This window comes from Eumetopias jubatus, unplaced genomic scaffold, assembly GCF_037043125.1.
Source record: "Eumetopias jubatus isolate StellerSeaLion01/CBP00866 unplaced genomic scaffold, mEumJub1_p1.0 scaffold_1, whole genome shotgun sequence".
NCBI lineage: Eukaryota > Metazoa > Chordata > Mammalia > Carnivora > Otariidae > Eumetopias > Eumetopias jubatus.
Window position 1 is genome coordinate 212,091,556 of NW_028274807.1, and position 19,146 is coordinate 212,110,701.

The 19,146-nt window shown below is 43.7% G+C and overlaps 1 protein-coding gene across 1 annotated transcript in view; it reads left to right on the top strand.

Moving 5' to 3' along the window:
• The window catches only part of MUC16 (mucin 16, cell surface associated), a 57,415-nt gene extending 40,199 nt beyond the window's left edge, over nt 1–17,216 (top strand). Inside the window, exons 32-46 of the mRNA XM_088023514.1 lie at nt 764–936; nt 2,309–2,344; nt 3,396–3,461; nt 4,360–4,481; nt 4,582–4,649; nt 4,807–4,979; nt 6,229–6,359; nt 6,699–6,766; nt 7,813–7,961; nt 9,011–9,174; nt 9,508–9,575; nt 13,727–13,893; nt 15,333–15,374; nt 15,577–15,656; nt 17,053–17,216. Of these exons, the coding sequence (XP_087879640.1) occupies nt 764–936; nt 2,309–2,344; nt 3,396–3,461; nt 4,360–4,481; nt 4,582–4,649; nt 4,807–4,979; nt 6,229–6,359; nt 6,699–6,766; nt 7,813–7,961; nt 9,011–9,174; nt 9,508–9,575; nt 13,727–13,893; nt 15,333–15,374; nt 15,577–15,656; nt 17,053–17,151 (1,606 nt within the window). The 3' untranslated portion in view covers nt 17,152–17,216. The remainder of the gene's footprint in view (nt 1–763; nt 937–2,308; nt 2,345–3,395; nt 3,462–4,359; nt 4,482–4,581; nt 4,650–4,806; nt 4,980–6,228; nt 6,360–6,698; nt 6,767–7,812; nt 7,962–9,010; nt 9,175–9,507; nt 9,576–13,726; nt 13,894–15,332; nt 15,375–15,576; nt 15,657–17,052) is intronic.
• Nucleotides 17,217–19,146: the final 1,930 nt, after the last annotated feature.

Genomic DNA, 19,146 nt, shown 5'->3' on the forward strand with positions numbered 1-19,146 from the left:
CACAAACCGAAACTCTGTATCCATTAAACAACAGCTCCCCACTTCCCTCTACCCTCAGATATTAGCAATTGCCATTCTACTTTCTGTCTCCATGAATCTGACCACTCTGAGTACCTCATTACAAATGAAATCATATGGTATTTGTCTTTTTGTGTCTGTCTTATTTCACTGATCATAGTGTCCTCAAGGTCCATCCACGTTGTGGCAGGTGTCAGGATTTCCCTCGCTTTTAAAGCTGAATCATACTCCATTGTATGGATATATCATATTTTGTTTATCCATTCATCAGGACTTTGGTTTTTGCATGGAACAGGCAGTGTGCGAGGTGCTGGGAGTTCGGCACAGCAGTGAGCCAAACTGTCCCATAACACTTCCTCATGGAGGCCACTGTCTGAAGAGAAAAGGAAAAATAATATATGTTAACAGTGAGGGCCATCAGGGCTGGGATGGGGGAAGCTTGAGGTACTTAGTGGCAGCCAGGACCTTCTCTTGATTCAGCCTGGGAGGGTTCTTGGAGAAAGTGTCTAAGTTGAGATCTGAAGGATGACTGGGAAGTTACCGGAGAGTGAGGAGAGAAGGGGAGAGACCTCCAGACAGAAGTCGCTGCACGTGCAAAGATACTGGGGTGAGAGTGTGTGGCCAGGTGGAGAAACTGTGAATGGTTCAATAACGCTGGAACACAGGATATGATGTGTGCAGTGACCACGGGTGGCAAGGTGCCACATGGGCTGTACTCCCTACACATCGATCTCTCCTTCCTCAGGTCTGTGAAGAATGGCGCCAAAACAAGGGTGGACATCCTCTGCACCTACCGGCAGCCCCCCAGCAGCCCAGGTCTGCCTGCCAGGCAGGTGTTCCATGAGCTGAGCCGGCAGACCCGTGGCATCACCCGGCTGGGCCCCTATTCTCTGGACAAGGACAGCCTCTACCTCAATGGTGAGCGATTCTCAGCCCCCCTCACTGCTTCCACCCCTCCATCCCACGGGTCAGGTCTCTAGGGGAAACCTTGAGACAAACTCAGGTGTGAATCTCAACTCCATACCGACCCCCACCCTCCAACTGTCACTCCGTAGAACTGTCCCTGATCACACCTGTTTTGCAGATGAAGAAATGGAGGCTCTAAAAGGTTAAGTAATTTGCCCAAGTGGGTGTAGCTAGAGAAGAGTGGAGCCAGGCATGAGCCCCAGCAGTCAGCATCCAATGCTATGCCCCACCCGATGCCTTTAACTCCTAGAAGGGTCGTTCCAGGGGATACATGGGGAAAGAAAATCCCACATCTGTCTCCCCTCCCAGCTTCTCACCCTAGACTAGAGATGGGCTTCTCTCCTCGTTGGGGCCCCAATGCCAGGAAGTTAGGTGGGCACTCTGAACATCTGTGGGGTCCAAGTTCTGGACATGCTGGGCATCAGCCTAGAAGCCAGGAAGGGACAGTGTTTAAGGGGGTGACCCTCCTCTGGGGTTCTGAGAGGCAAAACATGGAACATGGTGAGGTTTATTGGAATAACTCAGCTTCTCTCCTCTCTGTCCCCAACTTGGGGATGGTGTTTGGCAACTCACACTTTCTTATCACCGTTGCCACATCAGGTGGGCAGGGAGACATCCTGGTCCTTTATGACTCCCATTTCAGCAAAGAGGGAGATGTGCAGAGAAGGGAAGGGACCTGCCCATACCACTAGTAGGTTTGTGGTCAGTCTGGGTCTTGATGTTGTGATTTCACATCTGTTCCCTTCACCTTGGCCATTGCAGGGGCCAGTTTAGGGTATTTCCCCCTGTAAAATATGCTTCATTTTGTTCACTCAGTCATCAGTCACCAGTATCTGCTATAAGCCGGGCCTTGTGCGTGGCACCAGGGACAGACAGGCTACATGGGCAACCTGTCTTAATGTAAGCTCCAAAGGGGCAGAGACATTTTGTTCAGTGTTGTATTCCCCAAATGTAATAGAACTTGGCACATAGTAGGTTCTCAATAAATAGTTGTTGGATGGAGGGATAGATTGAAGGGAGGGCAGAAGGGTCGATGGTGGGATGGATAGATATGTGTGGGAATAAATGTGTGAATATAAATGTGATGAGAGTCTCTTGGGGGCATGCTGGAGAGGTGGATAGGGAAGGGTCATCTCTAACTGGAAGATCAGGAAAACCTTAATGATGGGGATGACATTTGAGTCTGACCTTAGAAGATGCAGAGATGCTTACCTGGTACACAGAGGGAAAGGCATCCAGCAGCAGGAGCCCCACACAGACAAAGGCATGGAATATCTGGGATTGTTCTGCCCTCTCCCCTTATGTGTGACATTTTTGTTTCCAGGCTATAATGAACGTGGTCCAGATGAGCCTCCGACAAGTATGTATCTTTGCATCCAGTACCAAAAGCCAAACTTTTCTCCTCTCTAATAAGGGAAGCTCTCCCCAAACTCAGGCTGTTTTCCTGAGTGGGGCCAGGTGTCAGTGGGAAGAAGAATGCTGAGTCCTTGGTCTCTTCTGGGCCTGCAGGCATGACATTGGCTTTCTAAACTTTCCACACCCTTTTGGGTTGGAGGAAGAAATTTGAACAAACATTTCCTACAGGGATGCGGGTTGAGGTCAGATGATGAGTCCCTGGCTCCTGAAAACAAGATCTCCTACAAGGGCCACAGAAGGGGCCTCAATATAGAGCTGAAAACTGTGGTGGCCACTCAGTGGTTTGGCCAAATTTGCCTGTTCAGTTGTCCAATGATCTCTTCATCTATCTTTTAATCCATCCATTCTTCCATCCTCCAAGTTATCTCTTCTCTCAGACTTCTCCATTCTTCCTTCCTCCCTTCCCTCCATTCATCCTTTCTTTCTTCTTTCCCTTTGTCCACCCATGCATTCATCCATTCTTCCTTCCTTCCGTTCATCCATCCATCCTTCCATCTCTCCTTCTTTCCTCCATCCTTCATTCCTTCTCTCCTTTGTCCATCCTTCCATCCATCTTTCATTTTTTCCTTGCTTCCATCCATTCATCTCTCCATCTATCCTTTCTTCCTTTTCCCTCCATCCATCCATCCTTCATTCATTCTATGCTTTATCCATTCTTCTGTCCTTCCTTTCATCCATCCATCTGTCCACCCGTCCATCCGTCCATCCGTCCGTCTCTCCATCCCATCTGTCTGCCTGCTTTTCTGCCCATTCATCTCCCTGTCCTCTTTGCTTAGTCTCTCTCTTGTTCACCTACCCTACTTTCTTGAGTTTATTTCACTCATGGGCCCATTCACCCCTCTGCTCACACAATTCCTCCTTCCCTTATTCTCATTTATGGCACACCTGTGAATGCTTGTCCTGGGACAACCACTGCTGGGGCCCAGGCAAGCTTTGGGGAGTTTCTCCCACTCTGTGGGGACTCTGTTCCTTCCTGATGACTGCCCTTTCCACAGCTCCTGAGGCAGCCACCACATTCCTGCCTCGTTCGTCACCACCTGTGCAACTAGAAGCCACCACAGGTATCTGGGAGATCCCTTTTCCTTCCCAAGAAAAGCTCTCCAGCCCCACACCTCTACCAGTCAGTTGTAAAATTCTGGTGTAGGACAGTCATGTCAATAGCAAAGATTATACTGACAATTCAATCTAACACATACCCTCATGGAGCCCCCAGCCTTGTGAGATCAGCAGACCATTATAACACAGTGCGAGACATTTTAGGGAAAGGCACCTAATATGATTTTGAGGGGAAGGGCTTTCTGGAGAAAGTTTCACCCAAACGGAGTCTTTAAAAATGAGGAGGGGTCATCCAGGAAAATAGGGGATGAAGAGTTTTCTTGGTACAGGAGATTCAGTGAGCAGAGCCTCAGTGGCCAGAAACGGCATAGTGTATGGAGAGAACTGAGGGGGATTTGGTTTGCTTAAAGCATTAAGCTTAACCTGGAGTAGATGGATAAGTGAAGCTGAAAGGTTGGCAAGAACCATATTGGGAAGGACCTTGAGTACCCGGTCAAGAAGCTTGAACTTGACACTGAAGGCCAAAGGAATCCATGGGTAGTGGTGACTATACTGAAATTTTCACTTAAGAAAATATCTCCTAGTGTTCAGTGTAGAGAACATTCTTTAGAGAGGGCATCCAGCACGTCTCCTGGGGTGTTGGTCCAAGTGAGAGAAGATAAGGCTTGGGCTGGAACAGGATAGAGAGTGGATGTATGTGAGGACTCTTCTGCAAGTGGAATTGGGGTTACTTGGAGGGGAGGGAGGAGGAGCTGAGCAACATGCTGGTTTTGACTTGGGTGACCAAATGGTGGGTGGTGGTGCCACTGGAAGAGAAGATGACAGAGTACAGCGAATGCAGGACTCTGATTTGGTCTCAGGCCAACGCTCAGTAGTAGCTGTCTCTCCCCTCTCTTCTTGTAGCTATGGGACACAACCTGAAGACCCTCACACTAAACTTCACCATCTCCAACCTCCAGTATTCAATGGATCTGAACAATGGCTCAGCTATGTTCAACTCCACCAAGAGGACCCTGCAGCGCCTGGTGAGGCCCTGCTCCCAGCAGCTCCGAGGGGGATGAATTCCACCCAGCCCTTCCCCCACCCTTGTCTCTCCTGTTCACTCTCCTCCTCCTTCCTCCCCAGCTTGGATCCTTGTTTCTGAAAAGCAGTCTGGGCCCCTTCTACTCAGGTTGCAGACTAATCTCCCTCAGGTAGGACTTTTTCCTGAGCATTTGCCAGCAGTGACCATTTTGGTGACCAACCCTTCCAGTCTTCCCACTGACCTCCCATTTGCTCCTCCTTCCTTGTGGCCCCCATAGTGAGGTTTCAGGACCTCTCTTTAGAGTCCTCACATCCCTCTCTCCCCAGACCTGAGAAGGATGGGGCAGCCAGCCATGTCGATACCATCTGCACCTACCACCATGATTCCATGGGCCATGGGCTGGACAGAGAGCGGCTTTACTGGGAGCTGAACCAGCTGACCCATGGTGTCACCCAGCTGGGCCTCTACACCCTGGTCAGTGACAGCCTCTTCGTCAATGGTGAGTGATTTACAGCAATCATTATTGGTCTCTGTTCTACTTTATTTACTCTTTAACAAGTCAGCCCAAGTTCTGATTAGGGGACACCCTCCCCAAACTCTCCATGGAGAGAGTCTCTCTTGTTATGTCAGGTAAATAGCATGAAATTCTCTGACAAATTAATATAATGAATTTTAATTTGAACCCCAAATGTCTGATTCATGGAATCTTTTGGGACAGGAGTTCTTCTATGTGAGGCTCCTCTGTGTCAGTGATTCTAACCTAGAGGCAATTCTGCCCCTCAGGAGACACTTGGCAATGACTGGAGGCATTTTGGTTGCCACAACTGGGGAAGAGTGCTACCGGCATCTAATGGCTAGAGGCTAGGGATGTTGCTAATGTCCTCCAACAAACAGGAGATCCTCACCACCAAGATTTACATAGCCCCAAATATCATTAGTTCTGAGGATGAAAAACCCTGCTCTACATGGTCCCATGGTCCCTAGATGGGCACGAGACCAACTTATCATACTTCACCACAATTGTTTAATTATCCAACTCTACGAAATTAAGGTCTTGTAATATGGTACTACAGCCTCAGTTCTTTATGTGTTAGTACATCATCATACCCAGTGAATGAGTAAATGAGTGAACAAAATGGAGATGAGTATCTCAGCCCTGCTATTTGAGGATCCACTGCAGTTCACATTCACTCCTTCAACAAACACATATACATTACCATTCTGTCCCAAACCATGTGCTGGGTACAGAGATAGAACACACAGTTTCTGTCCCTGAAAATCTCATAACCAAGAGAACTGAATATTACTTAGGGACACACAAAAAAGGCAGAGACACTGCTATTAACAGGGTGCCCTGGAAGCACAGAGGAGGGACAATTCAGGGAGGGCTTCCTGGAAGAGGATATTATGTACCCAGTACTGTACTAAGCCCAGGGACATGGCAAGAACAAGATCCCTACTCTCCTGGAGTTCCATCTCACTGGGGTTCTGAAATATGAGTAGGAGTTTTCCAGGAAAAGCAGAGGACTGAAGAACATTCTAGGAAGTGGGAACTGCATAAGCACAACAGAAACCTCACCCCGAGACTGTAAAATTCCAGTTTTCCCCCTCTGTGGGGTGACTTTCCATTTGGAAGCCCCCAGCGGGTGGGCCTGACTTTGGCTGATTCTGACAGTAGGCACCATGCCTCTCTCTGTGCTAAAGGCTAAGAGTCTCCAGCTGTCTTTTCTCCCTCTCATTGGCTCCAGGCTATGCACCCCAGAGTTTATCTACCCAGAGGGAGTATCAGCTAAATTTCCGCATCATCAACTGGAACCTCAGCAACCCAGACCCCATATCCTTGGAGTACACAGCCCTGTGGAGGGACATCCAGGACAAGGTAGTGTCTCTCTCACCTGTTCCATCTCTCCTTGGCCTGGGTGCCCCTCTCATTCCTCTGTCTGATTCACATCTATTAAGTGGTTATTTTAACTCTCCACTTTACCTATGTGTTCTGAGTTCTCTCAGTTTACGAAGTTGGTGCTCTGGCTGCCTTCCCCATTTTCCAGATGGGCAAACTGAGGCTCAGAAAGGGGAGTGGTGTGCCTAAGATCACACAGCCAGGATTTGAACTCAGAGCTCCTTTGCTCCAAGGCCTGTGTTCTTTCACTGGCTCCAGTAGCCCACTCCATCCCCAGGAGCCCTCCATCTCACCCACTGTCCCCACCCTTTATTCTAGGTCACCAAACTCTACAGAGGCAGCCAGCTACAAGACATATTCCGCTCTTGTCTGGTCACCAACTTGACGTAAGTTGAGGAGATTGGAAGCACTGGCTGAGCTGGCAGCTTGTGGCTCTGAGCTTCCATCCTGGCACAGTCTTTGAGCTGAAAGTCACTGACGTGGTACCCATGCTCCCCCACGTCCCTGTCATCTATTCCTACCATCTCCTTCCATAAGTCTTCAAAGCGGGGGCAAGGAAAGGATTAACCTCACAGGGCCACCAACATTAGCATCCACCACCTTCTCCTCTTCTGGATACTTTCAACAAAGATCAGCCCAATAATAACATTTCCCATGGCCGCACCCCTGCTGAGCACTTTCATGCATTGTCATCTCATGGGATTCTCACACAGCCCCTGTGAGATGGATACTATCGTGATCATCCTCATTGTTCAGATGGGGAAGCTGAGGCTCAGATAAGTGAGGTGAACAGCTCAAGAATTGCCCAAGTTGGGTTTGAACCCAGGTCTGTGAAGAATGGGTGGAAGAACTGAAACATCTACACTGGGGAATAGGAGGATCATGGACACAGTGCTGACTTTGAGTGTTTCCAAACTTCAGTTCCTTTGTCTCTAAGATGGGGATTATTATAATAATACCTTCCACCAGAGTGATGGTGAGGGAATGTGTAAGTTACTCCCTAGAAGTGCTCAAGAGATGTTCATTATTTTTATAGTTGTTCATTCCCAACTCCTGGAAACCTTATATTTTTGGTCAGGTCTCCTCTAGCCTGGGAGATCATCTCTCACTTCTTGCCTCTAGGTCTTTGGGTCTATAAAATAGGAACTCAGGGGCGCCTGGGTGGCTCAGTTGGTTAAGCGACTGCCTTCGGCTCAGGTCATGATCCTGGAGTCCCAGGATCGAGTCCCACATCGGGCTCCCTGCTCGGCAGAGAGTTTGCTTCTCCCTCTGACCCTCTTCCCTCTCGTGCTCTCTATCTCTCATTCTCTCTCTCTCAAATAAATAAATAAAATCTTTAAAAAATAAATAAATAAATAAATAAATAAAATAGGAACTCAGGAGACACTACTGGTGTTGAGTGATGGCTGAGTTCCATGGTCTTTGTCCCTAGGTTGGGCTCCATGTTTGTCACCATCCAGGCACTGTTCTCTTCTAATGTGGACCCCAGCGTGGTGAAGAAAGTCTTTCTGGACAAGACCCTGAATGTCTCATCACACTGGCTAGGCGCCACCTATCAGCTGGCGGACCTTCATGTGACAGGTGCAAGATTGGGGGCTGGTTTCATGGCTTGAAGAGATGGGGCTATGAGGAAGGAAGGATGGGGCTTCTCAGTAGCAGTGGAATGGATGGAGGCTCTGGAGGGGAAAGGGGGGCTTTCTGGAGGCCCATGTTGATTACCCATGGCATTGGATCATCCAACAGGAGGTAGGAAGAAAACATGCAGCAACTGCACCCAAGGGAATGATTATTTTTACTCGTAAATCTTTCTGACCCAAAATGTAGAGTATCCTGAGTTGCCAGAGTCATACATTGATTGATTGAAGGATGCGTTCATTCATTCAACAATATGTCATGAAAGTAAATAGGCACTGATGATGCACTGTGGTAACTGCTATAATCAGAGAATTTCAAGAGCCTATGGGAACCCCAAGGAGGGACACACAGCCCATCTTGGAAAGTTTTCTGGAGGAAGTGATGAACAAACTGAGATTGATAGTGAACATGACCTAGCCAGTGGGAAGAGATGGGGAGTTAAGCTACATGTGTTTATAACCTAGAAGACAGAATATTTGCGGAGGCTCTAAGGAGTTTGATATGGCTGGAGCAAATACCTTGATGTGGGAGAAATGGCAGGTAAGGCTATAGATGGCAGGCAGGGACTTTCTTAGGCACTGGAATGGTATGCAGAGGAACACAACATAGAGTTCTGCTTTAGAAAGCTCATCCACTGGATGCTGTATAGAGAGTAGATTGGGAGGGGGGAAAAGACCAGAGGCAGCAAGACACATTAGGAACCTTGGTCAGCAAAGGTGTATGACAGATGTCCCCTGAGGTGATCAGCACCTGCACTTGCCCTCTGTTCCCCAGAAGGGGCCAGTCTCCTCTTCCCCACATACTAGTGAGCTCTCATAATGCTTGGGGGAGAGTTGGATGGATAGATCAATGGATTCAAAGTGTCCAGGTGGATAGAGGGTCTCATGTAGCCCACCTTTAAAAATCCATTGCCAGGAATAAGTAGACTAGCTGGAATGACTTCTTTGCTAATTTCTTCACCTGACTGGGACTTTTATACCTTCTTTTTATTATAGAAGTGGAGCCATCAGCTCATCTACCAACAGACAAACCAACAAGCAGTCCCCGCCCTGAGCACTTCCAGCTGAGTTTCACTGTCACCAACCTACTCTATTCCCAAGACACAGCCCAGCCGGGCACCACCAAACACCAGCAGAACAAGAGAAGTATTGAGAATGCGGTGAGAATGGGGTTGTGTGTCCACTCTGTCCCCAGGTAGAGACAGACCTATGGACACTGGGTAGTCAGAGGGTTATTTTTCATAACAATTCGTGAAGACAGGTTCTTATGCCCATTTAGAAATTAAGAAACAGGCCCAGAGAGTTTCAGTAGCTAGTCCAGGGTCATATAACTAAGTCATACCCTGGAATGGGATGTCCTTTGGTACACATATCTGGGCTAGTGTTTGTTGAGATAAGAAAAAATAGATGGGGAAGTATGCTCAGTGGCTAAAAATTCTCTGATGCCACTTGGCCTGGGATGATGATCAAGGGAACATCGCCCTGTCTTTCAGCTCAACCAGCTCTTCCAAAACAGCAGCATCAAGAGTTTTTTCTCTGGCTGTGAAGTTTTAGCATTCAGGTGAGTTCCAGCTCAGGATCTAATCGCTCTGGAGACTCCTGCTGTCCTTTAAGTAAAAGTGTCCCCATGTCATGTTCCCAGTTCTAGCTCTTATGGAAGATAGCCCTGAGAGTATAGAACTGTTACCTAAAAACCAACTTGTTCCTAAACCAGTGAGCTCAACTGGCTTAGAAATTCGAGAAAGCCAGGGTAGACTTCAGCAGACTTGGAGGTGCCTGGTGTTGGGGCCATGCAATATGGAATGTAGCATCCATGCCTTAAGAAATTAGCTGTTGAAGTCAGGATCCATAGAAGATGGGGGTGGCTAGAACCAGATGACTTAGAATCCAGCAGTCTAATTGTGCTGCTCAGTAGTGTAGCCACTAATCAAATGAAGCAATCCAAACTGTTTTACATCTATTAAGATATGATTCACATAGAAAATGTACCCCTTTGAAGTGTACAATTTAGTGGTATATTTATAGAGTGGTACAACCATCCCGCTATCTAATGGTGGAATTTTTTTATTATGTTCAGTTAGCCACTGTATAGTACATCATTAGTTTTTGACGTAGATGTGATGTAGGGTGTGGAATGTTGTTGTTTTTTTTAATCCTATCCTCATTAGCAGTTGCTTCCTAGTCTTCCCTTGTCCACATCCCCTAGAAAACAGTAATCTACTTTCTGTCTCTCTGGATTTGCCTATTCTGAACATTCCATATAAATGGATTCATATACTATGCGGTCTTTTGTCACTGACTTCTTTCCCTGAGCATGATGTTTCCAAGATTCATCCATGTTGTAGCACATATAGGTACTTCATTCCATTTTTTATGACTAAATAATATCTGTTGTATAGCTATATTACTTTAAAAAATTTTTATTTAAATTCAATTTCATTAACATATACTGTATTATTAGTTTCAGAGGTAGAATTGAGTGATTCATCAGTTGCATATGACACCCAGTGCTCATCGCATCACATGCCCTCCTTAATGCCCATCGCCCAATTACACAAAGCCCCCACCCACCTCCCCTCCAGCAACCCTCAGTTTGTTTCCTAGAGTTAAGAGTCTCTTATAGAGGCAAACCATAAGGGGGGCTATACCATTTTGCGTTTATCCATCCATTCATTGATGGACCTTGGGTTATCTCCACTTTTTATCTATTACGAGTAATCTGCTATGATCATTCTTGTGAGTTTTTGCATCAGTTTGTGTCTTCAGTTCTCTTGGGCATATACATAGGACTGATATTGTATGGTCATATGGTAATTCTGTGTTAACTTTTGAGGAACTACTGAACTGTTTGCCACAGAGGATCTACCATTTCCCACTCCCACAAGCAATATATGAGAGTCCCAAACTATCCAGATTCTCACCAACAATTGCTATTATCCTTTTTTTACTATAGTCATCCTAGTGGATGTGAAGTGGTATCTCACTGTTGTTCCAATTTGCATTTTCCTAACAATTAGTAACGTCGAACATTTTTTCAAGTACTTGTTGGTCATTTATTATCTTCTTTGGAGAAATATCTATGCAAGTCCTTTTCCCAGTTTTACGTTGATTTTTTTTATTGTTGAGTTATCATCATTTTTGTATGTTCTGGATAGTAGACCTTTATCAGATATATGATTTGCAAATATGCTCTTCCATTTGTTACATTGCCTTTTCACCTTCTAGATACTACCTTTTGAAACACAATCATTTTTAATTTTGATGACTCTCAATTTCTCAATTTTTTCTTTGGTTGTTTGTGATTTTAGTCCCAAATTTAAGAAACCATTGCCTAATACAAATTCACAAAGATTTACACCTAGTTTTTTTCTAAGGGTTTTATAATTTTATCTCTTACATTTAGGCATTTGATTTGTTAATTTTTGTCTATGTTGTGAGGTATGAGTCCAACTTCATTCTTTAGTTTGTGGATATCTACTTGTCTCAGTACCATTTGTTAAATAGACTATTCTTTCCCTATTATCTTGGCACCCTTGTTGAAAATCAGTTGTCCATGATGGTATGAGTTTGTTTATGGATTCTAAGTTCTATACTTTTTAAAATTTTTTATTTAAATTTAGTTAACTTGTATTATGAGTTTCAGGGGTAGTATTTAGCAATTCATCAGTTGTGTATAACACACAGTGCTCATTACATCGTGTCCTCCTTAATGCCCGTCATCCAGTTACCCTATCCCCCACCCACCTCCTCTCCAGCAACCCTCAATTTGTTCCCTATAGTTAAGAATCTATTATGGTTTGCTTCCCTCTCTGTTTTTATCTTATTTTATTTCTCCTTCCCTTCCCCGTGTTCAATTCCACTAACTATATGTCTATCCTTATACTAGTGGCCACTGTTTTAATTACTGTAGCTTGGTAGTAAGTTCTGAAATTGGGAAATGGAGTTCTCCAGTTATGCACATTCTCCATATTGGTTTACCTATTTGAGGTCCCTTGCAACTCCATATGGATTTTAGAATCAGCTTGTTAATTTCTGTAAAAGAGTTAGCTGGGATTTTGGTAGGGATTGCATTTAATCTGTTGATCAAATTGGGGAGTATTTTAACAATAATACATCCCCAGTCCATGAACATGGGATGCTCTTCCATGTATTTAGGTATTTTAAAATTCCTTTCAACATTTTTTGTAGTTTTCAGTGTACAAATCTCACAATGCTTTTGTTAAATTTATTCCTAAGTTTTATATTTTATCCTTTGATGCTATTATAAATAGAATTGTTTTATTAATTTCACTTTAAGAATGTTAATTACGATTGTATATAAATACAATTGATTTTTGTATATTGGTCTTATATCCTACATTCATGCTGAACTAATTGTTTTTAGTTTTGTGTGTGAGTGTGTATTAGGATTTTCTATATTCAATATGTCATCTGCAAATAGAGATCATTTTACATCTTTCCTTCCAATCTGAATGCCTGTTCTTTCTTTTTCATGCCTAATTGTTTTATTAAAATTACATTTATTAAAATGTAAATAAGATATGAAATGAAGGAAGACAACACTGTTTTGTCCGTGGTCTTAGGAAAAAATTTTTAGTCTTTCACCATTGAGTATGGTTTTATCTGTGGGTTTTTCATGGATACTATTTTTCAGGTTGAGCAACTTTCTATTCCTAGTTTGTTGAGCTTTTTTTTTTTTTTTAATAATCATGAAGGATGTATTTCCTTAAATTCTTTTTTTTTTGGATGTGTGTTATTTTTCCTTTATTCTATTAATATGCTCTATTCCACTGATAATTCTTTTTTCAGATATTAAGCCAACCTTTTAGCTAGAGGTGAGAGATTAAGACCTTTTCAAGTATTCATACCCCCCCACACACTTGTGACCTTGTAGACCTCCCCCACAAGCATCGGAGCTTTTCAAAACCCCTCAGAGACATCTTATACCCACTTTTTAAAAAGTTTTTGTCTCACCTCTTGCCTGCACCAACTGGTGGTATTGCTCCTTCAGGCAGCTGTCATGTTAAACAACTATCACTGATTGGTTTTGGCACATGCCCTGGGGATAGGCTTCCCTCACTGAAAACACTCTGAGTCAAATAAAGACAAGCCCTGAAAATGGGGCTTTTTAAAGGAATCTGCAGACAAGTCAACCATTGAAAATTCAATGGGAATGGGTCTTTTGGGGAACTCCAAATAGATTGTGGCTGCTAGGCTGCTGGTTTTCACAGCTACCGTGTTCTCATACTGCTGGCTTTCAAAGTTATTATGAGAGCAGGATGGGGATAATGCAAGTTCTAATGCCGTAAATCTTGTTCCCTTTACCAGGATTCAGCCATTTTTTCCTCAACTAAATGATCCTCAGAGTGTTGCAAGGCTTTGGTTAATTTCTAGACTTCTGAAAAAGTTTTGACCATTCTTCCCAGCATTTTCAATGATTTTATGGATTTTTGGAAGTCCTACTGCAAACATTTCAAAAATGTTCTCCCCATGGCTTTTTATTTATAAACTAATTAAATTAAATAAAGTGGGACATTCAGTTCCTCACCCACACTAATGTATTTTAAGTGCTCAACAACATGGGGCTAATAATGACTGTATTTTTATATTGCAGACACAAATGTTTGTATCATTGTAGAAAGTTCTTTTGGACAGGACCTAGAAGCAGGGTAGAATTCAAGATAGCCTTGTTCATTCCTTTTGCCCTTCCAGGTCTGTCCCCCACAGCAACCACACTGGGGTGGACTCCTTGTGTAACTTTTCACCATTGGCTTGGAGACTGGACAGAGTTGCCATCTATTTGGAGTTCCTGATGCTGACCAAAAATGGTACCCAGCTGCAGAACTTTACCCTGGACAGAAACAGTGTCCTTGTGGATGGTAAGGCTTCTTGGTCATTGGGGCAGGAGTTGGAGGTCCAACCTCCCCATGTGGGGCCTTTTCTGGGAATTTGGAGACCTGGGGTTGAGTCAGCATTAAACTTTTTTAGGCTAACAGGAGGTGGCATACTCCCCCAGGCTTTATCCACCATTGAGGGAGAGGAAGGGACACCCAGTAGAATATTAGAGATACTTGCCTTCTCAGAGATAGCTCTGTAACCTCAGGCTGGTCACTTCCCCTCTCTGGAATTCTATTTCTCATCCCTGTACTGAAAGTCACTTGGCCAGTGGTCAGTGAGGGACTCTAGCTCTGAGCTGTATGTGAACCAGCCTTGCAGGCATAGGGGATGGACCTCTTTTCTCCAAGACAGGCTGTATAAAAAAAGGACCTGTATAAAAATGGACCCGACTTCGCCCATAGGCTGTAGTTTGCCATGTTCTGCTCTGGATCAGCACCATGCAGCACAATTTTCTGCAATGATGGAATGTTCTATATCTGTGCTGTCCAGTGCAGTAGCCACGTGTGACTACTGTGTACTTAAAGTCTGGCTATTGTGACTGGCTTTTATAGTTACTGATTTTTAATGTTACCAAGGTACCAGATTTTTTTATTTGATTTGATGAAAATTATTTTTAATTTCAAAAGCCACTTGCAGCTGCTCCATATTGGACAGCACATCTATAAGAAGTTGGCTGGGGATAGGTTGTACAGTAGGGTGACCTGAAACTCTCTTCCATGCCTGGTGGGTTCTATGTGTCCCTACCCTCATGGGGTTTATGTTGCAGTTGCAATAACAAGAATAGGCAATTGAAAAGTATTAATTATTTGGTGTGAAATAATTCATACTTGGGAGAGGTCATCAGAGAAGTCTTCCTGGATGAAATTACATTGTAGGTGAATCCTGGAAAATGAGTATAAAACAACTCGGTAAAGGAGAAGGGGTGAATGTGTTTCTGGGCAGAGAAGAGAGCATTTGAGAGGGAATTTACAAATTTAGAGAGATCCCTTGGTCTCACCAGCTATGATAACCCATTCTCCCCCCAACCATCATAAGATGGCCCAGCCCAATTTCAGTCCTCCTTGCCCAGAGGTATGAATTTGATTTAATTTATTACACTCCTTGAGCGTGATAATAGCCTTGGATTATGTAACAAAGTGTCCTCATTTCTTAGAGAAAAATGGGTGAATATCATGATTTCTACTTCAACATTTCAGTGAAAAGATGATGAAGCAAGGGTGGCAAGTGCTAACAATTTATACACTGGATGAAATATTGTTTTAATTGGGTGAAATATACATTGTTAAATCTAGATGATGTATGTTTATGATATTGTTCTATTTTTCTGTGTACTTTGAAAACTTTATTTAAAAAGCATAAAAACAATACAAAAAAAGCATAAAACACAGTCACATACATTCTCCATTTCATTCACTTCCAGGGTATTCTCCCAACAGAAACGATGTCTTAACTGAAAATCCTGGTAAGCCTCAAAGAAGCCCCAGCTCAGGATGGAGAAGGAATGTCTTGATGCTGTACCTAGTCAAAGAAAACCATGTACCCAGAGTCTTGATAATGATGAAAGCTGGACAACCCATGTCAGGGACTGTTAGACACAGTACAGGGAGAGCAGGAGCCCTAGGGGAATGATAGGAGGTGGCTCACACCAGCACTTATCTCCCCAGACCTCCCCTTCTGGGCCATCATCATTATCTGCTTGGTGGGACTCCTGGTACTCATCACATGCCTGATCTGCTGCTTCCTGGTAAGTAAGGAAGGTTGCTTGTCTTTTTACTGTTGGGTTGTAAGAGTTTTTTATATTTTATAAATATATGTCCTTTGCTGGGAAAATGTTTTATGACTTTTTCTCACAGTTTGTGTGTGTCTTGCTTTTTCCTTTTTTTGTTTTTTTTTTTAAGATTTATTTATTTATTTGAGAGAGAAAGAATGAACAGGCAGAGGGGCAGAGGGAGAGGGAGAGAGAGAATCCTCAGGCAGATTCCCCACAGAGGGCAGAGCCTGATGGGGGGCTCAATCCCAGGACCCTGAGATCATGACCTCAGCTGAAATCAAGAGTTGGCCTCTTAACCAACTGAGTCACCCAGTGCCCCTTGCTTTTTCCTTCTTTTAAACAACATAAGTCTTAGAGAGACATAAGTGAAAGTCATAATGAGATACTATGACACATGGGGATGGCTAAAATTAAAAAGATTGACTCTGACAAGTGGTAGTGAAGAGGAGGAACTACTGTTACTCTCAAATAGTACTGGTAAGAAATAGATTGGATGCATCTTTAAAGGTTACATATACCTACCCAGCCATTCCACTCCTAGGAATTCATGGAAGAGAAATAATAAAATTAAATTATTAAATTAAATTAAATTAAATTAAAATACAATAAAATACAATAATAGAATCTATACAAAGACTTGTACACAAATGTTCATAATAACTTCATAAAAACTGAAAACAACCCAGAGGTCCGTCAACAAGTGAACGGATAAACAAACCATGGTCTAGCCCCACAATGGAATACTAATTCAGCAATAAAAAGGAATAAATTATAAATACATGCACTGACATGCGTAAATCTCAAAATAATAATATGGAGTGAAAGAAGCTGGATAACAATGAGTACATAGTGTATGATCCTGCCTAAAACAAATTATAGACTACGAGCTAATCTGCAGGGATATCACTCAGATCAGTGGTTGCCTGGGAACAAGAAGGTGTTTGCAAATGGCAGGGAAGGAGGGATTACAAAGGAGCATGAAGACACTTTTGGGGATGACGAGCATTCCTTGTCTTGATTGTGGTGATGGTTCACAAAGTTATAATCAAAACTTATCAAATCATTCACTTTTCATGCACACAGGTCATCGTACACCAGTTATACGTCAGTTAAGCTAGAGGGTGCCTGTGTGGAGGGAGAGGGAGGGAGGGAGGGAGAAGATAGGAGTGGGATGTCAGAGAAAAGAGTAGACAAACAGAGTTAAAGGGAAAAGAGAAGAGAAAGATAAAAGAGGTACAAGGCATGCATGAGAGAAAATGAAGTAGGAAAGGGTTGAGAGACACACAGGGGGCTGCAGGCGTCTGTGGCTTTGGCCACCCCCATCCCTGTGGTCCCAGGCCATTCTCATGCTCTCTTCTTGCCCTCACAGGTCACTGTCCACCAGCGGAAGAAGGAGGGAAACTACGAGGTTCAGCAGCACAGTCTGGGCTCTTACCTGCCACACCTGGATCTGAGGAAGCTGCAGTGAGAGCTTTGCCTGAGGCTCCAACGGAGCTTGGCTGGAGCAGGAATAAACCACATTGGTCGGACACAGTCTCTGGGCCCTTCTTGACTTGGCCCCTGACTAGTTCACAGGGGACCAAGAAGAAAGGTTTTCCCTTCCACTGAGTCCTGAAGGGCAACTGCAAAGCTGTGTTTTGGTTTCATGCCATTTCGTCCCTCAGAGGCACCAGAACTGGCAAGAGACCCAGACATTGTCATCATGTAAAATCAACATGCCAGCCACCACACCCATCTCCATTCCTCCATATTTCCCCACCCCCAAAGTTCCCCTAACACTGTCTCATTCTCTGAAGCTCAGGTTCACCAGGACTTCCAGACCAGTCTGCCTCAGTGGCTCCTCTCCCCTCGTGGTCCTCCAAGATGGGAAATAATCCAAGAAGAAATGAGTGAGTCAGGAATGACTGGGCAATCGACATTGGGACTTGGAGCTGAAATCACTAGGTTTCCGGGAAGCCTCAGTCCCAGAGAAATCCCCAGGCTTGAGACACATAGTGTCTGCTTTTGATATAAAGATAAGTAACACTCAGTGGGAAAGAAAAAATCTGAGGAAAAAGCTAGACAGTCTCTCTTCATCTTTCTCTGCACTGACTCCAACTAGACAGAGCAGGGTCTCCCCAGCAAGCAGCCCCAGATGAGCCAGGCACAAGGCAAGCTGTGCTGTCCTGCTTTGGGTTTGCAGGAATAGTTGGCATGACCTCTACACATTTTGCAGACGACCACAGCTGAAGACACCCAAGGGCGGAGAATTCACAGCAATGCCACCATTCAGACTTACTTGGTGTGAGCTTCACATCCTCAGTCTTAAGCAGTCATTCTCTAAGAATACCTTCTCTGGAAATTGTAATAATGATAACAAGAGCTATCATTATTGATGCCTTTATATCTACTCAGCAACGTGAGTGACAAACTTTCTCAGCTGCACTCTCAATCTCTAGCCTCTGTGTGCATCGTCTCAGTTACACTCACCAGCCCTGAGACCTGCATTCCCATTTTATAGCTAGTGATATGGAGGCTCAGAAATACTAAATAACTAGGAAGGAAAAAAACTACTAAGAACCTAAATCAAACACCTCACCACACTATCTGTCAAAGAAAAAGATAAAAATACTTCCTGAAATATGGACAGACTCAACATTGACCTGCCAAAGGCCTTCAGTCAAAGAACCAGTCAAGGATGTACATCAGGAAGCAGAAATGTGACCACAGAAAAATGTAACAGGAGTCATAAGGAAAAGAAAAAATTCAGTGTATCTAAATCAGAATTAGTCTTAAAACAAGATGTTAAAACACATTCTAAAATTCCAGATGAGTACTTCCTGGAAGAATAGAGGAGAGAAGATTCAATTTTAAAATAGCCCATTTTTAGGAAAGATAGAAAGAGTACAAATATTATTTTTTAATAACTCATTCTCAGAAACTGATGAATCCATGAGACAAAAGTTAAGTAGTGATGAAGAGGATTGGAATATTACCACAGGTTGCTCAAGCAAATTGACAATTAAATCCCAATGAGCAGTAGCTCAGTGATAGATTAATGATGCTGAGAAGAGTCTCTCTTGACAGCATGATCCCCAAAATGGCACATCAGTTTTCATGAATCAAATTTCCAACACATAGAGATATTTTTAAAAGTGAGAAGTCTGGTACTTCCTTGTACTGAACTCTGAATTAACGTGCAACCAAGAACAGAAAAATAGAGACCTATAAACAGGTATCTTTTTTGAGAACATTAAGAAAAATATTATGTTGGATTCTGTTGGAATGTTAACACAAAAAGAGTAGTCCATTTCGACCAGGCATGTTTTACCCTGACTGTGAGGGCAGAACACTAAATAATCACATGAACTTGATCACTCTCTGTTGACTTTAAAATACAAATAACATACAAAGTAAGGGAAGATAACAGTACCTCATGGAAAGGAAAGATCTCTTTTCTCTCCTTGCCTGAAACCCAATCTTG